At 42.9% G+C, this 25877-nt stretch overlaps 1 protein-coding gene across 2 annotated transcripts; it reads right to left on the bottom strand.

Annotated features, from left to right (window-relative positions):
• Window positions 1-1532: 1532 nt before the first annotated feature.
• AKAP17A (A-kinase anchoring protein 17A) lies at window positions 1533-19161 on the bottom strand. 2 transcript variants are annotated; one of them, XM_037899621.2, is made up of 5 exons: window positions 18822-19161; window positions 15955-17212; window positions 8025-8173; window positions 5222-5462; window positions 1533-3534 (listed from the first exon to the last, which is right to left on the bottom strand). In XM_037899621.2, exons 2-5 carry the CDS (start codon window positions 16714-16716, stop codon window positions 2620-2622), a joined length of 2067 nt encoding a protein of 688 aa, XP_037755549.1. In that variant the 5' UTR covers window positions 16717-17212; window positions 18822-19161; the 3' UTR covers window positions 1533-2619. The 2 variants fall into 2 exon arrangements, with proteins under 2 accessions (XP_037755549.1, XP_037755553.1); XM_037899625.2 differs by lacking the exon at window positions 18822-19161 and adding an exon at window positions 18060-18471.
• Window positions 19162-25877: the final 6716 nt, after the last annotated feature.

Below are 25877 nucleotides of genomic sequence, written 5' to 3'. Positions count from 1 at the left end.
GAAGCAAAAAAGCTAATAGGAGGTGGGCACATATGTTTTTGGACAAAACTTCTTTCACCAAAAAAATGCAGATTTGGGTCAACTGAAACATTTTGGGAATCGGTGTCTATTTTGGTGAATTGTTTCAGATGAAACAATCTTTTTTTTTTTGGAAATGTCAAAATTAATCATTTTGATTTTTTTTTAAGCTACACTCACAAGGGGATGTAGGCGTTGGTCACAAAACCACTGGCATAGTAGCAGCACCACTGTCCCCCTTTTAACCGTTAGCCCACGCACCTGCAACGTGGAAGATTCAGGCTCAATTTCCTGCTTAGGAACAGGGACTTGAATCCAAATCTCCCCTGACACTACCACCACCACCACCCACACACACACACACAGATTATCCTAATACACACACACACACACACACACTCTTGAGTTCCCTAATAACCAGGCTATCGGAGATTCTGGAAGGGTCTTTCTCGATCTCCTGTTGAAGCTGTTCCACTCTGTATAAATAAATATTCTTTGGCACAGGAACTGGAACCCAGGTGTTCCCCCCACCCCCATGAGTGACCTAACCACCATACTATAGAATCACACATACTCTCTCTCTGCTCCTATCACTATTGAAGTATTTTATGCAAAGTGGAACTGCTTCAACGGGAGAGATCGAGAGACTCACCCCAGAATAGCCAGTAGCCCGAAGGTCAAGGTGCTCACGTGGGAGAGGGAGACTTGGGTTCAAGTCCCTGCTCCAGAGCAGGGATTCCAACCTGGGTCTCTCCCCCACATCCTTGGTGAGTGCCCTATCCACTAGGCTCTAGGTTATAAGGCAGGAACCACTGCTACCACTGCTTTTGAATCTAAGCCACCATTATTTTTTTTGCTTTAAAAAAAAATAAAAAATTTTTTAAATGTCCCAAAACAAAATGTTTCATTCTACCTACGTGACATGTTTTCAATCCAGCCAAAATTAAAAAGAAAAAAATCTGTTTCCATTGAGCCTGAACTATTTTTTTTTATTTTATTTTTCAGAACTCCCAGAGAATGAAAAATAAAACCAGTTATTTGCCCAGCTCTAAAAACAGATGACAAAGGTACAGGAGCTATTCAGCAGGAAGGAAGGCTCAAAAAGCCTAGGGGTGGGGTACAGTAGCCATATGGCAATGAAAATGCAGAGGGTTGGGGGAATGGCTCCTTCTTTTTCAGCAGCTTGAACTTAGGGGAAGGTGAAAAGTTTTCAGCAGACACAGGCTAATTAGAAAATCTAACCCCCTTACACAGAGCTCAGCAACAGCAGGTTGGTAGAAACCCAACCCGTTGGGGGAAGTAACTGGGCTGCACACCAGTGTCCTTATTGTTTGTACTGACTCCAGGAAGTAGCCATATATCATACGTTCTGACCCAAAATGAACACTACAAAGTTAGTGATCTCATTAAATATAGTTGAGAATTACAGGGATATCTCAAAAGATGTGTCAATTTCATTACTGAACTACACCTTCAAATAATTTTTTCAAAACAAAATCTCACAACAAAGCAAGTTTTAATATAGTACTTTTGCAAATTTTAATGTACTGACATATGAAAACAGCAATTTGGGTTTACTGGAAATAGATTTTTCAAGTTTACCATAAAAATGAAGACTAAACTGTTCTTTCACCTTCACGTTACAAGATGTTTTAAGATTCCTGAGCTTCAGTTTTAGAAGCAAAATGTTATAAAAATTATTTAACTAGATAAATTGCATCCTTGAATCTGAACATTGCAAGTAAAAAATAATTTAGCAAGAAGGCCCCTTTTCAAAAAACAACATATCTTTATGTACTTGAAACATAAATTTAACTGTTTCCATACTATTTTAAATAATTAGAAACAGCCAAAACATTTTAAAGACATGACATAGAGCAGCTTTCTGGCCATTTTTGAATATTTCCTGGTGTTCTAAAAGCATAATAGTGCAACTATTCTGAAATAGAAAAGAATGCTGAAATATATAAGTGATCATTTGGGCCTTGTGAGTTTCCACAAAGTAAATACACCTCAAAGAACAATGGAGGCATTGCAGCACAGTTTAAAAGATATTCTGTCAATATTATGGTCACTTTCAAATTTCATACAAAAATACTGCCCCCTGGCTCAATTAGCCAAAATTCTGCTTTGCTACATGTTTTTTCATTGAGTGCATAAGGAACGGTTTGTAGTCAAATATTTTGTACACAATAACTTGCCAAGACTGGAATCCTGATAACTGACACCTATATCTCTCCTAATTCAGAGGATGTTGTGATTGCAGACATTAGAAACTAAGTGATCTAATCAAAAGATTCAGAAAATGGAAACTAATGAAAACCAAGTTAGGTTGATTATCAGCACTGTAAAAACTCAAGCACATACGGTTATATCTACAGCACTGTCGTAACGTAAAAAAAAGGAGACAAAACAGATCATGAAGAAACATCAAAATCTAGTTATCTGTATCTTGGTTCCATGAACTAGATTCAAGTTAGATAAGTCACCAAACAGCAACTTCATCTTTTCCCCGCAGTAGTCACACAGTTGAGACCTACTTCAGAACTTTCTGGCCCTGATCTGTCCTGTAATGGCCTCTTTTGAAGGTGACTTCCTTTATTACCTACTCCAAGGACTTCTCTGCTTATTCAATGATCTCTTTCGGTGCTTTCGTTTCTTGGCCAAGCTTTTGTGACCACGACTTCTCTCTTTTTTATCTTGTCTACTCTCACTACTAGAGGCCCTCTTATGCTGGGTGCGATCTGGGCTCAAGCTTCTTTGGTGAGGGCTGCGACTTCTGCTAGGGTATTTATGGAGTCTTCTTTCTTTCCTATACTTTTCATCTTGACTACTCAAGTCTCTTCTGTGTTTGCTCCTTTCCTTTTTATCTTTGCTATTATCAACACTTGTGTCACTACATGAATGGCTCCTCCCCTTACTTGGCTCTTTGTTACACTTGCCTTGCTCAGAGGATAAGTCCTTCCTGCACGCATTCTGGTCATAGCTTGGTGTACTCTTGTGTTGCAGGTTATTGGCAGGAATACAAGAAAGCACACCTGAACTCCTTTTATCAGAAGAGCTTTCGGTGCTATTGAAATTAAGTTTGTTGCTTTCCTTAACATTAGCTTCCTTGTGAAGGTTTCCATTTAAATACTTGGATTGAGAGTTCACACTTTCATTGGATATTACTTCCCTCTGATAGGCCTGATTTGGTTTACCCATAATGGACTGTACCGAGGTAGATGTTATACAGCTGGATGACACAATCTGTGGACCACCCACAACAGTTTTCAACAGGCCAGACTGAGATGCTTTAGTTTCTTCCTTACTCTGATGTGTGTCATCTGTTTTCTTGCTCAGGAGATTGCTTAATAGCTTCTCCCTTAGCTCTTTCTCTTTTCTTTGCAGTCCAAGTGCTCTCTCTTTTTCCTCCTCTACACGTCTGAGTTCAGCCTCTTGCAGCCTTCGTCTCTCTTCCAACTCCTGAAGACGGACTCTTTCTTCATTATGTTCCTGCTCCAGAAGCTTTACTGCCTGAAAGACATTCAGGGGGAGGGAGAAAATGAATGAGAAAGAAAGTTTATAGATTTGCTTATGTCTCCCAAAAATCTCTCTGTTAAAGAAATCAGAATTTTTCATATACAAGGGAACCCTGTAAAAAAAGGGAACCATTTCAAAAAAAATAATTTACATAACTCTGTGCACTAAGGATATTGTTCAACAAATAAAGCTGAAATGAAAAAGCAGCCAGCTCAGTTTAAGTAACTGGTAATATGACTTGGTACTTTTCGCCTCCAAGTTACTCGTCAGAACCCAATATGAGCAAAAATCATTACTATCCAACAACTATTCAGGAATCTATATCAAATGAGTTGAGCTCAGTCCAGTTCCCAGTGGACAGGTGTCAATGTTACAGTAACCAGCACTGGGATTAGTGTTTTTGTTGGCCGTCACAAAACTCAAGGATTGAATGAATGGGTTTAGATGCTTCAGGTAAGTTACAGAAATTGAAGTTTTTATTCTGTTAAGTATGTAAATGTTTAATACAATCAGCAATACTGTGTGATTTAAATATTAGATTTACCTTACTTTGACCCTAAACAAAAGAGGCTTAGTTCAGTCCTTTGCAAGTTTTACCCTAGGCGTGAAGGAAAGACAGCTATCCACAGAAAATGGTGCAATAACTGATATCCTCAGGTATTGCTTCAGTGCACAACACAGTAGTATCTAAACAACTCTGATGAACCACAGTGATGAACATACTATAAGAATCTAGATTTTTTTAAAAAAAGGAAAATCTTATAAAAATTCTCTTAGCATTATTTTACTTGGAGTGAGACTCTCTCTCAATGGGGATCAAGAGCTCAGGAATGACTATGTGATGTACATATGATGATGTGATGGATGGAAAGGAATGCTGCGTTAAAATGTTAACGCTACATTTATGCTAATATACAGATTAAAACACCCCTGATGTATGATGGCAGCAAGAGACAAAGCTGTGCATTTCTGCTTACTTAAAACAGTTACTAAACATTAGCCATTACTCCAAAATATCTGCGATTACAACTTTTTCAAGAACTAAGACAATATTGTGTCCTGTTTAGGGAACATATGGAAACAATGTTGACGACTGCAGACTCAGACATGATTTGACAAGTCACTGTCAGTGGATAACAGATATTTGTATTTTTGTAATATTGTTACACCTGCTTTTTCAAAAGTACTTTTCAAACATTAGCAAAAGAAACCACAATAATCCCCACTTAATAAATGGGAAAGAGAGCAGTTAAGTGAACTGCTCAAGGCCACAAGTGATGCAGTGGCAAAGCCAAAATTAAAACTTGGAATCCTCTGTCTTAGTCCCCATTCAGTTCTTTATGCCATGGTTTCCACACATTTCTTTTTTTGGATCTCAAAGTAGTGAGCAGGCCTCTTTTCTCACCTGACGCACAATGTTATTCAGGTCAATAATTTCAGGCTCTCTTTTTACTCCATCCCTGCCTTCCTAGGGAACAGATGCATAGGCAAACATCCTATGGCTTCAAGACAGGCTCTTGTGAGTTCACAATCCACAATATTCAGAGGGGTGACTGCTGGCACATGTAATAGCTAAATGGTTTGGCTTATGAACACATAAGTCACTTAAAATTTTACTCTCCCAGTTTTCATTTTTGTTAGCTCTTGAAATAATATGAAAAAGACAGCTTTTCAAAGTTACCTTTGCTCTGCTAAGCAGTTCTGCAATTAGTCTAATGGACTGAAGATTTCTTTGCGCTAACAGGAGCTTCCTCTCTTCTAGTCTTATTTTCTCTTGCAGTTTTTTCTGCTCTTCTGCTTGCATTTTTTCAAGTTTCTTTTTGTTTCTACGAACTTCACGATCTTTCTGTTTCTGTTCTCTTTTGCGTAACTTCTCTTCTCTTTTTCTCTCTCTTTCAAGTTCTTCAAGTTCCTTCTGTTTCCTAAGAGTGATTAATTTGTACATTAGCTATGACAAGAACAATTTTGGATTTTGACTTGTATTACAATTTAAGTTAAAAATAAAGGATTTTGTTATTTTTTTCAAGAAAGACAGGTCTTATTGATTGCTGACAGCTAGACAGAAGTAGGAAACATCACATATGCATTCAGTGAACATCTTTAAACATTTCCCTTCCCACACAAAACCAAACTGACATCAGATAGACAGTTCTAGGCATAAGCAAAAATCTAAATATCAGATGTTTTAGGAACCAACACAAGTAAGATCATACAGCATTTTACCGATCAAATTAGAAATACAGTCATTTTGAGTCAGTTGGCTGGGCAATCCATCCTCCAGAAGAAAAACTTTGAGCAGATATCAATTTTAAAATGTGCAGATAGTTGCAAAGGCCAATATTTTCAAGAGAATATGTGCCTAAACAGTGGCATGATTTTCAGAAACAGGCAGCAGCTTCCACTGAAGAATTGTACTTTAACCACACAAAAGTAAATGGACCTAGACAACTTAGCTTCCTTACTCAGGCAAAATTTCTGTTCAAGTCAATAGTTTTGCTTTTTTAAAGGGTGAAGAACAGTGCTCTTTGAGAGTTATCTATCATCTAAATGACAAAAAAAGATCACTGATGCATGGGCTCCAGCTTCCTTAACATACAATCGCTGAAATGATTTGGTACCGTCAGATTTATGTTCCATATATACCTGGCATCCCTGAGATATTTGTATGTATACACATACTTTTTTCCTAGTAATACATTCTAAAACTTATATCCCATCCCTGAAAAAAAACCTATCTACATTAAAAAGCAACAAGCTTTGTTAAAGCACAGCCATTTCAATAAAATGATTTACTTGTACAATTAGCACATGGTCTTCCAATTTTCTATCTAGAAAACAGATTTTAAAAACTTCATGATCCAAGCTAAACCAAATCACTGTAGTTTAAATAGTTCAATTATCCAGTTCTAGGAAGTACCTTTCCATCAAAATATCAAACTAGCTCACTTTATTTTGGCTCTCTCACTGCCTGAACCCTCCTTCCTCAGAACTAATACATAGTTGTCATTCTGGTCAGCTGTCTTCTAGGAACAATGGCAACACAACAACTGGGGCTTAGAGGAATGACTGCTTCTAGGAATGTAAAACCCACCACAACTGAAAATCAAACATAACACGTTACCTTACCATTGTTAATTGCCCTATAGTACTTTTGATGTGAATGAGGATTTTCAAAGGTGAAGATGTTTACCCACTATCTTTAACAGTAAAAGCTTTTAGTCTGTTACCAGCATTGGTATATATATTTACCAAAATCATCCATTTTAGTTTAAACACGTTTTAAAATAGTCCAGAAACAATAACGTTATGCAGAATTATAAGAAATTATAGGTATAATAAATTTACCAAACTTTCAACTTCAGAGATGGTCATCTCAGCTCCAGATTGCATTGCACAGGATCAAAAATTAAAATCTGCAAGTAGAGTAAGGATCTGCAACAGTTTCTACCAGTTGAAGATAGTTTATAGGAAAACTGGTCTTAAAACAAAAGATTTGCAAAACATAACTAACTCTTAAAACAACTGAAAAAACTCTGCCTTTTATTACTAAGGTATTTCGAAATTAGAAGAGGATTAAGAATTTGGAATCTGATTTGCTCGCACCACTAATGTAAGTGATCAAAACACGTTTAATAGTAGAGAGTTCCAAGATAAAGAGATTTTAATATTATGTTTGGAGAATTCTGTGAAGAGTCTCCAGGGAAAAAAATGGGACTCTGATTTAGAAGACTGAATAGTTAAAGCTAACAATATATTTTGAGTCAATACCAGACTTAAAGACCATTTAATATCTTCACTGAACTAGTCAAAACACTTTGTAACTGATTGCATATGTCAGTTTTAACATAAGATTGGATTTTTGTTTCTGTATGTGGAAAGATCTTGCCCATAAATTAACTTTTTCTGGGTTAGAAATATGATTGCTAGTGCAGCATGAGAAACAAAAAGTACAGTAAAACCTCAGAGTAACAAACAGAGTGAAAAACAGAGGTTGTTCGTAACTCTGAACAAACCGTTATGGTGGTTCTTTCAAAAGTTTACAACTGAACATTGACTTAATACAGCTTTGAAACTTTATTATGCACAAGAAAAATGCTGCTTTCCCTTTACTTTTGTAGTAGTTTACATTTAATGTAGTACTGTACTGTATTTGCCTTCTTTGGGCGGGGGGAGGGTCTCTGTTGCTGCCTCATTGTGTACTTCTGAGATGAGTAGTTGATTGGTCAGTTTGTAACTCTGGTGTTTGTAAATCTGAAGTTCTAACTGTATATAAAAGTGAAGTTATAATATGATCAAATTAAACATTCCTAATTTTGAATGGAATGAAGAAATGTGGGGACCCAAAGTTTTAGCCCTGCAAGAGACTGAAATTTAGTCCAATTGCTCATTCATTCATTCCTAATGCGAGGGAGATAAGGGGAAGGAAATGCAGTTTTATTGTATTTTATCATTAAAATTAAAAAATGTAGATAAATTAGATTTACCTTTCCTCCTCCTTTTTTTTCTCTTCAGCTTCTTTCTCTCTGCGTTTTTGTTCCTCTCTTTGTTGTTCAAGCTCTTGAAGCTTTTGCCGTTCAAGCTGCCGTTTCTTAATTGATGCATCACTCAGGTGTTTTGTTGAGTCAAAGGAAACCTTTACAGAGCACAATTAAGAAACAATGAGTTTAAGAGGTTAAAAAACAATTCTAATCTAGTACATTTAAGTGTCAGCTTTGCTTTCACTTCATCCTGAAAACTAACGTTTGGGGACTTTTGGATTTTTTTATGCTTGTTCTTGCAAGTCTTGTCATGTGAGAAAAAGTAAAAATATTTTACTCATGAGTCTGGGGATTTATCCAGTAAGAAGTATACAAACAATTCAATGTGTAGCTCCAACACATTCAAACTTTTTCCAGGAACCTTACGGGATACTTTCTGACTTGCTTTTCAGAACAAAGCCCACATTTTACTCAATTATCAAATCGTAAGTGCATGGCTCCCTACTTAAAACATGTCAAAGCAAATCTTACTAAGCCAAATTAAAAAAAGAAAACTAAATACTATTTTCTTGTGCTCCAGGAATTTAGATTCTGTATGAAATTGAATTTATTCATGTTTTTCTATTCAAAAGTAGTACTGGTATTTGTGATTTGAAAAAGTGAATCCTAGTGAGCTTAACCTAAAATAATAAATTTCAATTTTAAACAGTCTTCTGAACATCAATCCCCTATAACTGCAAAGTAGGAGAATATTATACCTCATTATATAGCCATCAAATTAATACTTAAAAATTTGGCTCTTGTCTCTGTAGACATCATATACCCATGACATATCTGTTATCTGATAGTATGGCCTATCAAATTTGTAATAATAGCCTTGTTATTCTAATTGATGAGCAGTGGCTGCAAAAACAAGCTTTTTATCGTGACAGAAGCAGTAAGATAAATATGCCAGATTTTCAGGTATCATGGAAATATATTTTTATTAAATTTTCAAGTACAGTTTAAAAATGGGTTGAGATCACACAATGCAACAAATTTTTCATAAATTTTGCTTATATCTGCACTTCAAATACAATTCAGATGTCTGCTCAGTTGTATAAATTGAATTTATTTTCATTCTACAGATGTTTGCTCCTTTTTTATTTTATTTTAATGTTGTATCTTGTTACCCCTCTTTAAAAAGGAACTGTATTTTAAAAGTTTAATTTTCTTTAGTTTTCCTAGGAATGTGCTGAACAAATATATAGTTTAAGTTCAGCATGTGACTTGTATTCGTAAATATATACACACACACACAAATACACTGGCACTGTGGTCTTAAAGAGTTTTATGGGTAAATCTGAGATGTACAGGCCACGCAGACACAAAGCAATTAGATAATCAGAGCTGATCTGGAGAAGAGAAAGGTGCTCTGTCCTGTGATGGGGTATGCTCCCCGCACTCACGCTGAATAGGTTAATGTAGGCCAGAGGGGACAATTAACCAATCAGGCTGCAAGATGGGGGAATTAAAGCTGAGCGGAAAGCCTTAATTAGTGGAAGCTCACTTGTGCAGGAACAGGCAGGGCATATATAATGCCAAGGAGTTGATAGCGGAAAGGGACTGCAGGTAAATAGGCTGCAGTCACTCCCTGGGACAAGAGAGGTGTGTTCGGGACAACAGAAATTAGTTTGCAGTTACTCAATGTAAGAAGGGAGATTGTGCTAGCAAATCCAGAGATGAGGGAGCCATGATTAGGAAAGGTTCAGGGAAAAAGCAAAAAGGTTCAGGATGATGAAGACTTTGCTACTGATTAGAGGATCCCTCAGCTGGAACCCAGAAGTTCCAGACCCAGAGGTGGACCGAAGTTCCCCTACCAGCCACAGGGGACGTGGCACCATAGGGGCAGTGAATGAGAAGACTGCCTAAAACTGCTGGTAAGGAAATTGATACTCCAGAAGGGGGAAACATGCATAGTGATCTGGCCAGAGGCCCAAGTCACAAAGAGGGAGCATCCTGGGTTGCACAGAGTGAGAGAGAGCAGGAGAGCAGCAGCAGGGCATGCAGTGAGTAGCAGAAGGGGGCCTCAGACCTGGAAAGAGCTAATCCGCACGGCAACCAGAAAGAGGCACCATATGCAGAGAGTTGACCCCAGGACATATCTGTTGGGTGCTAAGATACAGGATGTGGACCTTAGGCAAAAAGGATCCTAATGGAAGCAGGAAAGAATCCACTCATTGTCATTCACATGGGAACAAATTATAATGCTAGATTCTCAGGGGAATGCATCAAAGGAAACTATGGAGAAGACACTTAAGGAAACGGAGGCTGAGGTGATCTTCAGTAGGATTCTGCCTGTCCCTAGAAGAGGAGAACGAAGGCGAGACAAGATTACGATGATCAACAGATGGCTTAGGCTGTGCTACAAGGAGGGCTCTGGAATGCTGAACCACTGGGAGTCATTCATGGACAGAGGACTGTTCTCATGGAATGCCCTCTACTTGAATAGGCAGGGAAATAGATTTCTGGGATGGAGGCTGGCACAACTGATTAAAAGATTTAAACTAGGAATCTGGGGATACGGTTGGGAGATGCTCATGTAATATCCATGCCTAATACTAATATTGAGCAGGAGGAAAATCAAGAAAGAGGATACAGCAATGGAGAAAGAGTAGGAGAATGGACATCAAGAGAAAAGATAATGACAATGACAATAGAATCACCTATCTATCTGCTGACAGTAGAATGACTGTACCCGACTGGGTGAGGAATCTGGGCACAGACAAGCAGAAACAACTAAGATGTTTGTACACCAATGCAATGAGCCTGGGTAACAAAATGGAGGTACTAGAACTAATGGTGCAGGAAGTGAAATCAGATATTATAGGGACAACAGAAACATGGTAGAATTGTAGTCATGACTGGAGTACAGGGATTGAAGGGAATGTGCTGTTCAGGAAAGACAGAAATAAAGATAAAGGTGGTGAAGTAGCATTGTATATTACTTAGGAGGTAAACTGTAAAGAAATCAGAAGTGACGGAATGGATAAAACAAGAGTCCATTTGAGCCAAACCACTTGGAGAAAAAAAGTGACCAGATGGTCCCCAGGGATAGCACTTGGGGTATGCGACACACCCCCAGGATCTGATCTGGATATGAATAGAGACCTCCTTAATATTTTTAATGAAATAAGTACTACCGGGAATTGTGTGATTATGGGAGACTAATTTCCCAGATATATATTGGAGGACAAATGCTACTAATAATGGCAGGGCCCACATTTTCCTGGATGTGATAGCTGACAGATTTCTTCACCAAATAGTCACCAAACCAACAAGAGGTAATTCCATTTTAAATTTGCTAATGGTGAATAGTGAGAAGAACTGGTTGTAGGGGACAACCTTGGTTTGAGTGAGCATGAGCTAATTCAGTTTAAACTAAATGGAAGGATAAACAAAAATAGATCTGCAACTAGGGTCCTTCATTGCAAAAGGGCAAACTTTAAAAAATTAAAGGAAGTGGACTAGGCTGAAAACTCAAGGATCTGAATGTGCAGGAGGCTTGGAAAAGTTGCAGAAGCTATCTGAAGCCTGCATCACAAGCAAGGGGGAAAAAAATTGTAGTGAACGGTGGCAGACCAAACAGGATGAACAAGCATCTCAAAAGGTTATTACGAAAAGGCAGGACGCCTACAAGGAACAGAAGATGGGCTGGATCAGGAAGGAAAGCTAAGTATTGGAGGTCAGAAAGTATAGGGGGAAAAGTGAGAAAGACCAAAATCCAAGCAGAGTTGGACACTGCAAATGAAATTAAAACTGGTAGCAAAAGGTTCTATAGTCATATAAATAAGAAATCAAGGAAAAAAAGAATTGGGACCACTAAGCACTGACCATGTGGGGGGGGTTAAAGATAATACAGGCATGGCCCAACACCTAAATGAATACTTTATCTCAGTTTTTAAATAATTGTAATGAAGAGTTTAGGGGTAGTGGTGGGGTGGCTAATGGAAATGAGGATATGGAAGTAGAAATTAATGAAGCCAAGATCAAACAGCTTAATGGGACCAGATGGAGGGGCCTGGATAATCTCCATCCAAGAATATTGAAGGAACTGTCACATGAAATTGGAAGCCCAATAAAAGGGATTTTTAATGAACCCATACACTCAGGGTTCATATTCTATGCCTGGAGAATTGTAATATAGTACCTATTTTTAAGAAAGGCAAAAAAAGTGATGCAGGAAATTACAAGCCAGGTAGTTTGATCTCAATTATATGCAAGGTGTTGGAACACATTTTGAAAGAGAAAGTAGTTAAGGACCTAGAGGTAAACTTTAATTGGGATAAAATACAACATGATTTTACAAAAGGTAAACTGGACCTTGAAAACTGGAGTAATAGAAATGGGATCAATTTAACAGTGCAAAGTGCAAGATCATGCACTTAGGGACTAACAAGAATTTTTACTGTAACCTGGGGACTTACCTAAGAACATAAGAATGGCCATACTGGGTCAGACCAAAGGTCCATCCAGCCCATTATCCTGTCTACTGACAGTGGCCAATGCCAGGTGCCCCAGAGGGAGTCAACCTAACAGGTAATGATCAAGTGATCTCTCTCCTGCCATCCATCTCCACCTTCTGACAAACAGAGGCTAGGGACACCATTCCTTACCCATCCTGGCTAATAGCCATTAATGAACTTAACCTCCATGAATTTGTCCAGGTCTCTTTTAAACCCAGTTATAGTCCTAGCCTTCACAACCTCCTCAGGCAAGGAGTTCCACAGGTTGACTGTGCACTGAGTGAAGAAGAACTTCCTTTGATTTGTTTTAAACCTGCTGCCCATTGATTTCATTTGATGGCCCCTAGTTCTTATATTATGGAAACAAGTAAATAACTTTTCCTTATTCACTTTCTCCACACCACTCATAATCTTATATAAAACTCTATCATATCCCCCCTTAGTCTCCTCTTTTCCAAACTGAAAAGTCCTAGCCTCTTTAATCTCTCCTCATATGGGACCCATTCCAAACCCCTAATCATTTTAGTTGTCCTTCTCTGAACCTTTTCTAATGCCAGTATATCTTTTTTGAGATGAGGGGACCACATCTGTACGCAGTATTCAAGATGTGGGCATACCATGGATTTATACAAGGGAAATAAGATATTCTCCATCTTATTCTCTATCCCTTTTTTAATGACTCCTAACATCCCGTTTGCTTTTTTGACTGCAGCTGCACATTGCGTGGACGTCTTCAGAGAACTATCCATGATGACTCCAAGATCTTTCTCCGGATTAGTTGTAGCTAAATTAGCTCCCATCATATTGTATGTATAATTGGGATTATTTTTTCCGATGTGCATTACTTTACCTTGATCCACATTAAATTTCATTTGCCATGTTGTTGCCCAATCACTTAGTTTTGTGAGATCTTTTTGAAGTTCTTCACAGTCTGCTTTGGTCTTAACTATCTTGAGCAGTTTAGTATCATCTGCAAACTTTGCCACCTTATTGTTTACCCCTTTCTCCAGATCCATTTATGCATGGATGACCTGCCCGTTGGAAGTGAGAGAGGAGGAAAAAGGCCTGGGTGTTTTGATTGATCACAGGAAGACTATGAGCTCCCGATGTGATGCAGCAGCGAAAAAGGCTAATGCAAGAGGATGCATCAGGCAAGGTATTTCCAGTAGAGCTAGAGAAGTATTAGTATCATTATACAAAGTATTAGTTAGACCTCATCCAGAATACTGTGTGCAACTCTGGTCTCCCATGCCTAAGGGATTGTCTCCACTTACACAGGGATCGACATGCAGCAATCGATCCACCAGGGGTCGATTTAGCAGGCCTACTGAAGACTAAATAAATTGACCACCGAGTGCTCTCCCGTCAACTCTGGTACTCCACTGGAATGAGAAGCATAAGGTAAGTCGACGGGAGAGTTTTTCCCATCGACCCAGTGCGGTGTAGATACCGCAATAAGTCAACCTAAGGTACGTTGCATAACTTAGGTCAACTTAGCCCCGTAGTGTAGACCTACCCTAAGAAAGATACTGTACCAGGTACAGAGAAGGGCTACTAGGATGATCAGAGGAATGGAAACCTACTTTACGAGAGGAGACTCAAAGAGCTTGGCTTGTTTAGCCTAACCAAAGGAAGACTGAGGGGACATATGATTGCTTTCTATAAATATATCAGAGGGATAAATACCAGAGAGGTAGGGAAATAATTTAAGTTAAGCGCCAACATTGACATAAGAACAAATAGATATAAACTGGCCACTGACAAGTTTAGGCTTGAAATTAGACAAAGGTATTTAACTATCAGAGGAGTGAAGTTCTGGAACAGCCTTCCAAGGGGAGCAGTGAGGGCAAAATACCTAACTGGCCTCAAGACTGAGCTCGTAAGTTTATGGAGATGGTATGGTAAGATTGCCTACAATGGCATGTGCACCATCTGCAACTGCTAGTAGCAAATATCCTGAAAGGACGGAATGGGACATTAGATGGGGGTGGCTCTCAGTTACTATAGAGAATTCTTACCCAGGTTTCTGGCTGATTGGTCTTGCCCACATGCTCAGGGTCCAACTGATCACCATATTTGGGGTTGTAAAGGTATTTTTCCTCAAATGAGATTGGCAGAGATTGCCAGGGCGGGTTCTGCCTTCCTCTGTCGTGCAGGGCATGGGTCATTTGCAGATTTAAACTAGTGTAAATGGTGGAGTCTCTGTAACTTGAACTCTTTAAATAATGATTTGAGAACTTCAGTACTTCAGACAGAGGTTATCGGTCTATTAGAGGATGGGTGAGCGAGGTTCTGTGGCCTGCAATGTGCGAGGTCAGACTAGATGATCATGATGGTCCCTTCCAGCCTTAAAGTCTATGACAACCTAAATGGGTGCCAATAAAGCCCATCTACCACACTTATGTCTCCTGTATATGCCTCCTGTTACAGGAAAACTATTTTAGAGAGTTTATATATTTTATTAGGACTCTCTCTCTCTGACACACCACTGCCTGTAATACTAGACATCTTAGTCACCGTCAATCCAATATTACAGGGTTCAGAGGGACCATTAAAAACCTCTTAAAATCTCATTTAAAAACCTAGTTTAGTTTACTTTTCTACACACAAAGAAGTCATGACCAGTAACTCCAGGTCTTCCAGGGCTAATGATAGTTAAATGTATATTCCTCCGGGAAGCTGGAAAGTTCCCATTTCTAACCCTATAGCCCATGAGTAAAGAGACTTTAACGTTGTGATATTTTTGTACAGTAAAGCTATTTCTGGTGCAAGAATTAATCTTGAATGTCCTGGAGCCTCACGACAAAGTATTTTTTTCACATTTTGGTGGAGCAGTGGAGAGAGGAGAAAATCCACCTCTAAAAGGTTGATTTAAAGATAAAATTATGGCTGTTTGAAATTACTCATGGTGCTGGAATATTAAAATAAGACCCAGGGGAGGTGGGTTAATATTTACAAACACAGCTTGTTTGGTTGTTTAAGAAATTAAATGTGGCATTTAGAACACAGACCTAGTTCAAAGACAATAGGAGTACTTGTGGCACCTTCGAGTCTAACAAATTTATTTGAGCATAAGCTATCGTGGGCTAGAGCCCACTTCATCGAATGCATAGAATGGAACATATAGTTCCTAGTTCACATATTTAGCTCCCGTCATTGTGTTACTCCTAGCCCAAGAGATATGCCAATGTTAAGATTTTTTTTAATTTGGTACAGGATTTTGTGTATTACATTCTACCTCCCTATCACACCTTACTTTTGAAATTCCACTATGGATGTTGCAAGAGACTGTTTTATGCTGTCACTTCATCAACAATCTGACTTGATATCAGAATAAAATGCAACTGTAGAATTTAACGTACATGGAAAGGACATTCAACAGTATTTTTTCCCCTTAAGGTCTATTACAAAATAACACCGCAGTTCCTCACCTTTACATTGCAAGCCACTGCTTTGCCATCATCACCTTTGTACATCAGTTTCATCCCTCGCAGGGCATTCATGGCCTTGATGAAACCTACATACTCACGATATTGAACGTAAGCTTCAAAATTCAAATGGCCTCCAAAACTGAAGGTGTGAAAGTTTCTACCAGTCATTTCTTCTCTATATGGGTCCAGCATGGGTATGTCCACATTACGTATTTCCCCAAATTTCTTAAATACTTTTATAAGGACTTCTTCACTTGGTTTTTCTGAGCCAGAGTCCTTCAGTGCAAACCATTTGCAAGGTAACCCCTCTAAGTGAATGGTGTCTGGTCTCTCCCCTGGCAAAGTTTCGTTCATATCTTTCGCATCACGGAAAAAGGAGTCCCAGTCATGTCTAGTAGGAAAGTCAACTTTATATTCTGCAGCACGAACTTTTAAAATGTCAGAGAAACCACTAAGTTTTATTGTTTTGCCATCAAGGCATGCTAGAAAGGACTTAACCAAACTCTTGTTTTCAACTTCTCCTTCAAAACGGATGAAATCCATGGTGCTTTTGGAAATCCGTAGTGTGGAAAACTGATGAGTTTGCACCATTCCCTTTAGTCTTTCCATCACTTCCCAATTGGAAATGGATTTTCCTGGTTGCTTCAGCTGAGGAAGTGCTACGCTGATAGACATTTTTGTAATGGGTTTAAGGTATAAGCCATAGGAAGCACAGAGCTCTACTGCTTCTGATGCATCATGCACTATTGTAGCAGCCGCCATAGCACAAAAAAAGAAGTATAAAACCAGTAAGAAAAATATTTACTCAGTTAACTTGTAGGAGACACTAACTGAGGAACGTGGTCCTTATCTGTAAATAATTGACCGGTTCTGAGACTTAAACGTTACCAAGTAAAACCATTGATTCTTGGCATGAGAGTTAATTAGGAAATTTAAAATTAACAGCATTGCCATTATAAACTGTTTTCTAACCATCACAATATATGAATTCCGTTCCAAGACTTACATACTACAGTCATAAGCAGTACAGTTATGTCCACAGAGAAACTGAAAAGCTGATGATATGAATAAGTGTGGTTTGATACTCAATGGCTCAACAAAAAGCTAGGCTTCGAGAGGAAGCACTGTGGAAGTTATTAGTGTTAACATGAGCAGTGTTAACATGAGCAGAATTACTAGAGTGTCAACTCGCAACAGTTATACTGCAGCAGTCCAGCCTTGAAGAAGAATTCCATATCCTCAACTAGATGACTTTATTCTGAAAGGAAAAAAAAACAGACATCCATTTATAGGGAAGAATTAGTCTTATAACTCTTGCTCAGACCTGAACAAACTACACAAGGTGCAACTTTAACACAGTGAGGTCCCCTCTCCATGATGGTAATCATCAACACAAATCCCCATTTGCTTACTAGGGCCACAAATGGGGGAGGGGAGAAGGGTTGGTGTAATTAACAGGCAACAGAACATTCTTTCTAAAATCACATTTATGAGTTTTAGCTACAGCATAAGATAATTTTAAAGAGAGAGCTCATACATATAACCACCCACAGATATGCCAGAGATTTACAAACACAACCATTATAATTCATAACATATAAACAGACTGGGGAAAAGTTGAATTTTATCAGTAAATGTCAAACATCTATTTCACCTTGCGCACACATACCTATGAAAAAATATTTCCATCGATAATAAGATAAATGTACAGACAGGCAAAATAAGAAAAATGCTAACTGAGAACCTATCAGGTGTTGGGTCCCCAGTGGCACTAGCACACGTGACACAGGCCAGGGTAAGTAAAATGAAGGGAATTTGGAGCAGTAATTTTATTAAGATAATGTTGAAGTAAAAAGTAAACGGTACAGAGTATAGGCATAGAAGTTTCTGGTTATCAGGGAATAAGGTACAGATTATCAAGGGGTGCGAAATTCGGTTTAGGAGCAGGTGGCATAAGGAATACATAATCTGCAATCTCCCCGATTGGGGGTAAAAGTTTAACGGGTCAAAGTACAGACATTGAGCTATGGGGTATGTTGTCCATATAATGGCTATGTTCAGGTGTTGAGTATAATGAGTGGATACGATGATGAGGCTGGACCTACCCTCATTTGGTGGGATTTAATGTTCAGTGAGTTTATGGTTCCAGTTCATATGATCCAATGGAAATATTACATCAGGACCCTGTAGGGTTGCCAAGTGTCCAGTTTTCGATGGGATCATCCGGACGAAAAGGGACCCTGGCAGCTCCGGACAGCAGCACTGACTGGGCTGTTAAAAGTCTGGGCAGCAGCGCCCCGGGGCTAAGGCAGGCTCCTTATTAGAGTTTGTTTCACAGCTAATTACTTTGCACATTTTGACACGTGCTGTAGAAAATGTGTCTTTTTAAACCATTACAGAAGCTTTAACTTTTTGAATCGCCAGCGAGCCGGTCAGCAGGGGCTTGGTGTCGGAGTCTCCCCCGGCCCCGCAAGAATTCTGCACGACGGTGGCAGTTTCAGCCGACAGACACAACCCGTCCACAGCTTTAAAATAACCTCGCGCTGCGCAGGCAGCTGAAACGCGCCCCCGCGGGCTGCGCAGGCCGGCCCCGGGCGCAGCCTCGGTCAGCGGCGGCGGCCGCTTCCCCCCGCCCCCCGCCGCCTGGGGAGCCCCTGGCCGCGGAGCGCCGGGCACCGAGCGGGGGCGCTCGCCCAACTCTGCCCCGCCCGCCCCGCCCGTGCGGCGGATCCACAGTCCGGGGGTTGCGAATATTTACGGGGGTCAAAGGTCACATCTAACCCCGGGCAGGTCTCTGCGCTCCCCGGCCCGCCCCCGAGCGGGAGGCTCACGAGCCGCGGCCCCCGCCGCCCCCGGGACTGACTCACCCGCCACGTCGGTCTCTGGCCTCCAAACCGCGGCCGCCGCCGGCGGCATCGGACGCAAAAGAAAACAGAACAGCCGCCCCGCTCCCCGGCGTCCCACAAACCCCTGCGGCCGAACTTCCGCTTCCTGGTTGGCTCAACCAGCGGGAAGGAGATGGGTGGGGGCGAGCGATTCCAGAGCGTCCTGGAAGTGGCCGGGCTAGGCCGCTCCTCCGCGTCTATGGTTCCAGGAAGGGGAAAAAAAGAACCGCGCGAGCCCGGCGCGGAATGCGGCCGCGCGCCCCCTGGCGGGCGGAGAGGCGATGGCAGCGCCGCCTTTTGCGGCTCGGCGGGAGTCGGCCCCAGTGGGACTAGCGCAGCGGCGTGACCCAGGCCTGGCTCCATCCAATGGAGGGGATTTGGGGCAGCAATATTACGTCGGGGCCCGTAGGGTTGACAGGCTCCCTGTGGCTCCGGGAAGCAGCGGCATGTCCCGCCTCTGGCTGCTACGTGTAGTGGTAGCCAGGGGGCTCCGCGTGCTGCCCCTGCCCCAACCGCCGGCTCCGCAGCTCCCATTGGCTGGGAACCGTGGCCAATGGGAGCTGTGGGGGCGGCGTGGGCAGCATACAGAGCTGCCTGGCTGCCCCTGAGCCTAGGAACCAGACATGCCGGCCACTTCTGGGAGCTGCCCGAGATAAGCACCACCTGGCCAGAGCCTGCACCCCATATCCCCTCCTCCACCCCAACCCCATGCTCCAGCACTGAGCCCCCTCCTGAACCCTAACTCCCTCGCTGAGCCTGCACCCGCTCCAGTACCCCAACCCTCTACCCCAGCACTGAGCCCCCTGCTGCACTCCGAACCCTTGACCCCAGCCCTGAGCCCCCTCCCGCACTCTGAACCCCTCATTTGTGGCCCCAGCCCAAAGCCTGCACCCCTAGCCCGAGTCCTCACCCCCTCCAGTGCTCCAATCCCCTGCCCCAGCCTGGTGAAAGTGAGTGAAGGTCTGGGAGAGCAAGCGACAGAGGGAAGGGGAATGGTGTGATTGGGGGTTGGGACTCAGAGAAGGGGCAGGTTAGGGGCGGGCAAGGGTGTTAGTTTTGTGCAATTAGAAAGTTGGCAACCCTAGGGCTCTTTGAGCTGTGAGGGGCCTTGCCAATTGCTCAGTCTCTTTATGCTGAGTGCCACCACTGATAACGTGACTCCGGGTGCTGGGGCTTTGATAAAGCCCTCTACGTATCACAGGAATTATTGCAAGAATTGCCAGTGCTGTCTCCTGTACTGCTCCCACTCTCAACCTCCAGCAGTGGAGAAGCACCATGATCCTCACCCCTCATAGCATGGGGTGCTGCTAGGGTTGCAAACCTTCCTGGACTGGCTAGGGATCTCCCAGAATGGGCCTCAGTCCTCCGGTGGCTACTGAAGCCAATCTGGGAGATTTTAGGCCCCTAAAAATTCAGTCAGCAGCGTAGCAGGACTAAGGCCGGCTCCCTACCTTCCCTGGGTCCACACAGCTCCCAGAAGCGGCCGGCATGGCCCTCTAGCTCCTAGGTGCAGGGGCAGCCGGGGGTCTCTGCACACTGCCCCAACCCCGAGTGCCAACTCCACAGCTCCCATTGGCCAGGAACCGTGGCCAATGAGAGCTGCAGGGGCAGTGCCTGCAGGCAGGGCAGCATACCAAACCACCTGGGCTCCCCTGAGCCTAGAAGCCAGACATGCCGATTGCTTATCAGGAGCCGCCCGAGGTAACCACTGCCTAGCCAGAGACTGCACCCTGAAACCCCTCCTGCACTCCAGCTCCCTGCCCCAGCCCTGATCCTGCTAATGCACCCAAACTCCCTCCCAGAGCCTGCACCCACTCCTGCATCCCAACCCCGTGCCCCAGGCTCAGCCCGGAGCCCCCTGCCACACTCCAAACCCCTCCGCCCCACTGCCCAGCCCAGAGCCCACACCCTCTCCAGCACCCCAACCCCCTGCCCCAGCCATGAGCCCCCTCCTGCACCCCAACTCCCTCCCAGAGCCTGCACCCCACACCTCCTCCAGCACCCCGAGCTCCTGGTCCAGGCTCAGCCCAGAGCTCCCTCCCACACAAGAGACATAGTCAACTTGGGCCCCAATCCTGCAACGTGGAGCGGGTGAGTGGACCCTTGTGCTTATGTGGCACACCATTGATTTCAGAATTTAATAATACAATAGTAGGTATGATGTTTTCAGACCGGCATGTAATTTTTAAAGCCATGATCCTACAATGCAATTTGCATGGTTCCACTTGGGTGCAGGGATCCACCTGGTAGAGATAATTTCAGGTTTGGAGCCTTAATAATGCACATGGCAGCCAGGTGAGAATCTTACACACACCAGAAAGGGGAGGGCAGAAGAACAAGCAATGATAAACATAAGTTACAGCTGTATAACAATGTGTCTTGTCCATTTAGTGACTTCAATTACATGGCTGTTCTTGTCTTGCTCCTCTAAGCTGAATAGTAAGCCCAGTGTTTTTTGCAAATGCTAAATAACATGAAATAAAACAAAAAAGAACATAAAAATGACATAAAATGAAAAACTCACCCTGCGGTGGTGGTGGTCCTTGTGGTTCCTGTCCCAAGGGGCTGGACCCAGGTGCCTGGTCTGAGCATTTCGAGGTCGCAGGTTGCAGGTCACTCGCTCAAATTTGGCTCACCTGCCCCGTGTCATGATGATGGAGGGATGACAGGGCCAAACCTGAGCAGCACTGCGACCCTGGGCACCAGATTGCCACACCTAGAGCAGGGAGATGGCCCCAGAGCTATGGGACAGGAGTCACCGCTGCAGGGTAAGTGCAGGGTGGGCCCTACCACCCACCCTTTGGGCAAGATCCAACATCCTCCCAGGGCCTTGTGAAAGTAGAATGAATTATATTGAAATTATAATTCATTAAAGAAATGCTGCTTGAAAGGTTTGTTGAAATATAGTTGTCAGGAAGAGAAACATTAAGGAGTGTGAGACAATGGGTCCTCAAACTAATTAACTTAGAGCTCCTACTGAGCTAGGAGATTGGTAAACGTTAATATGCAAATAAGATATGTATGTATATTTGTCAGTTTCTGCTTCCTTTTGTCTCTTATGTTAAATTGGCTTTGGCTTATCTGTATAAATAAGTTAGCTTGAGCTTTTGCAGGGGGCTCACATATATCTGGGTGCATTGGCAAAGCGCTTTGCTAATAAACAGAGTGGTCTGACAAATTCAGTGAGTCTTGAATCTGACTTTGACAATTTGGAGGTCCCACCGAGATGGCAACCGTCTTCACTGGGGCCGTGTGACTCCTGACCATTCTTAGGACGGCCGTGGTAAACCGGCACCTGGGCATTTGACCCAAGCGGTCCTCCGCCAGAACGAAAGAGTGCATGACCACAGTGAAGTCTACGCCATCGAACCTGTTGGTTCCCACTCTGTTCTGGTAGGGATCCCGGGATCTGACATCAGGAATCTGGTTAGGTAATTATTTCTGTGTTTTGTCCGGACTGAGGACTGTCTTGTCTCTGTGACTATCCGTCCTCCCTGTGGTGTGTTTGAGTCTGGGCGCCGTCTCCGTCCGGGGATCGGCTGACCAAAAGGTTCCTGTCCCCACGGTCTGAGTGAGTGAAATCTGCACAATCGCAGCCGCACCGCGCCTTGGGTAAAACCCTTGGTGTGAATGCAAGGGCGATTGAGGCAGTAGCCTATGGGCTCCTTTTGCGTGTTGCACCGGGCATCGCTCTGACGAACCTGACTTTCCTTCTTGTGTGATTGGTGTGTAAAGTCCTCCTGTATGGGTAACCAGACGTCTAAGTCGGGACAGTTCCCTAAAGGAACCCCAGCTCATTTTATGTATTTTAGGAAGGGTCCGGACTCCTGTAAATTTCTGGAAAAATGATCTAGGCTAACTCAGGAGAATCCCAAAATTCAGTGGCCACTGTTAGGATCTTGGGACAAAGACCGAGTAGACGTCTTAAAAGACAAACTCGGCCAACCTAAAACTAAATTGTCAAAAGGAGAGGTTGATTGTTTCATGCAGTGGTGGGAAGAGGCAAATCATAGGTGGACAGAATCAAAACTTGCCTCTCTCAAAGATTCTGGCTTCTATCTCACCAGATGCAACTCATTTTACTGTTGTTGATTTGTGCACTGCTTTCTTTTCTGTCCCGGTTCACCCTGACTCCCAGTTCCTGTTTGCCTTTTCTTACAAGAGGCAACAGTACAGATGGACCACACTGCCCAGGGGTATACTGAAAGCCCGTCATATTTTTCCCAAGCATTAGCCCGAGACCTTGCTGACCTTGTTTTCCCGTCCAGGTCCACACGAGTACAATATGTAGATGATCTACTCCTTTGTTCCCCTTCACTGTCTGCCTCTGAAACTGACTCTTTAGTGCTCCTTACTGCCCTAGCAAATAAGGGTCACAAAGCTTCTCGCTCTAAACTACAACTCTGTCAAGCTTCTGTCACATACCTTGGCTTTCTCCTCTCCCAGGGTTCCCGTGCACTTTCTCCCACCCATGTCCAAGCTATCCTTAGCTTTCCCCGACCCCGCTCCCCATGCCAGGTCCGGAAGTTTTTAGGCATGGCTGGATTTTGCAGACAATGGATTCCCCAATATGCCTCCCTTGCAAAACCTCTCCAGGAACTCACTCGATTCTCTGTGCCTGACCCCATGCCTTGGCCCCCTGAGGCCAATTCTGCCTTTGTTTCCCTCAAACAGGGTTTGGCTTCTGCCCCTGCCTTAGGGCTGCCTGACTATTCTAAGCCTTTTACCCTTTTCTGGCACGAACAATCTAGGTGTGCACTTGGAGTTCTCACTCAGATGCACGGAGAAAAGAACTGCCCAGTGGCTTATTTCTCTGCCACTTTAGACCCTGTTGCCCAAGGCTTACCCCCCTGCCTGCATGCTGTGGCTGCTGCAGCGTGCCTGTCAAAATGTCTGATTCCCTTGTTCTCCGCTCTCCTCTTACCCTGCTGGTCCCTCACTGACCTCACCCTGTCCAAGACTCTGCCCCAGAAACCGAGAAAGAATCCTGGGTTGCCCAAGGTTGCTCTTTACATCTCAATTCTTTTTGGTGCTTGCCTACTGGCGCCTTTGTAGCCCCCTTTTCACTCTACCCGTCTCTGGCCGCCCTGCTACACGGTGTTTCGCATGTCGGAAAGGATGGGATGGTCTCTGCTGTAACTAAGACAGGATGGTGGGCCCCCCATTTTAGCTCTTTTGCAGCCCGCCACTGTGCAGCCTGTACCATTTGCCAAAGCCATAATATTGGTAAACCTGTAAAAGTGGTCCAGGGGTTCCAGGGCCTCCCTCAAGCACCGTTCTTGCATTGGCAACTTGATTTTGTACAAATGCCTAAGTGTCAACAACATGAATTTATATTGGTTATGGTATGTTTATTCTCTGGTTGGATTGAAGCCTTTCCTTGTCGCAAGGCTGACTCACTGTCTGTTGCCAAATGTTTGTTAAATCATATTATGCCTGTTGCCAGCACCCAGTGCCGAGAGGCAAAACAACAGCAGGGGTTCGTTACCCGGTGTGTTTTACTCAATAATCACAACGGGGTGGAGAAGCAGAAAAGTTTATTTGCAGCTGCAAACACGGTACAGGGAGAACAGAATCTCAAATCCTGCACACCAGAGCAGGTCATTACACACACTTTTATATTCCTTAATGCTACTGCACTACACATCAGCCAATTAAAACTTTGCACAAATACTCTGCCTTTTTTATATGGGTTACAACAATGTTTATTTTCTGCAACCTCTAACAAACATTCCTAGCAACTTAAACAACCAACACATTCTGTCTGGCCTTGTAACTATCTCCTATTATCTTTAGCTTGGCGTCAGCAAACCTTACACTATGAGGCATTATTTGCGGCTGCAACATTGTTTTAAGAGCAAAAGAGCTTACTTAAACCAGCCAGGCCTGAATTCTATTAAGGGGCGTTGAGAAGAAGCCCTTAGGCCTTCAGCAGGGAGACTTCCTCGACCCTTATGGCCTTCCATCCCCTTGACTTAACTAGTGGCCATGCCCTGTGGTCTCCAACAATTCCCTTCTTTGAGAATACTTATTTTTATTGCTTGAGTTTTTTTATTTTTATTTACTTACTAGCGGGCTATGCATAAAATTAAAATTTTTTAAACTATGCAAAATAAGCATTTTTACACAGGACCACATACAATACAGTAAACATAACATGATTAATACAGGGGAAAAAAACCTTAAATAATAGGCTAAACAACCCACTTAGCCATGGGGCAAGGCCCCAACCAGAAAATAAAGAGCCTAGCCAATCCTTCCCAGTTTGCTAATGAATGCCCTTTACCAGCTGCTTTAGGCGTTGTAAATCAGCTTCTATGGATGGCTCTGCATCTGTTATATTAAAGCAACACATGCCTGCAAACTCCTGGCATAGGTGACCATGGCGTAGAAGCAAATAGTTCACAACCAGCCTGATTTGTAGCATACCCTGATGTACTTCCCCTAACTCATGTGAGAGTTGGGCGAGGACGGTTGAGGTTAAATTAATGGCCTTTGCCACCGTGCAGGCAAGGTACTCTACTGTGTGATAATTATGCACCACAAGCCCAGGGATACCAACTAAGGAAAAGGCCAGAGCTGCTGCCTCACTCTCTGAGAATAAGGTTCTCTGAGAACGACGTTGCGTTCACTGCACTCTGGGCCAGTGCCAGCCAGGTGTTTACGGGTACAATGCCTGAAACAGCAATACCGGTTAGGCACATGGCCAAGAGGGGGAATAAAATATACCCTCCCATCTATTTTCCTGCCTTCTCGGCGGGCTGCCGTTTAAATAGTAATTTTAGTCCAAGATTCTTAGTGGAGGGGCTGAATGCACGGTCCACCTTTCAGCCGGGGGGGTTGACACCGCTTTCAGCCGGGTATAATGAATCCAATTCTTGTGTTCCTCGATCTTTGCTGCCATGAGGGAGACCAGCAGAACGGTATAGGGTCCACTTTTCCAGGAGGGGCTCGTCTTTCCAGGTACGTACGAGCACTGAATCACTAGGCTGCAGGGAATGGATGGGCGAATCCAAGGGTAGAGGCTGGGAATCCTTA

Source organism: Chelonia mydas, chromosome 1, assembly GCF_015237465.2.
Source record: "Chelonia mydas isolate rCheMyd1 chromosome 1, rCheMyd1.pri.v2, whole genome shotgun sequence".
Classification (NCBI taxonomy): Eukaryota; Metazoa; Chordata; order Testudines; family Cheloniidae; genus Chelonia; species Chelonia mydas.
This window is presented reverse-complemented; position numbering and strand designations above follow the sequence as displayed.

Coding starts and splice junctions, on each gene's coding strand:
- AKAP17A (XM_037899621.2), bottom strand. CDS start 16,716: ATGGCGGCTGCTACAATAGTGCATGATGCATCAGAAGCAGTAGAGCTC. Junction 5,463..8,024: donor AAAAAAAAGGAGGAGGAAAG/GTAAATCTAATT, acceptor AATCACTCTTAG/GAAACAGAAGGAACTTGAAG. Junction 3,535..5,221: donor AACTGCTTAGCAGAGCAAAG/GTAACTTTGAAA, acceptor AATGTCTTTCAG/GCAGTAAAGCTTCTGGAGCA.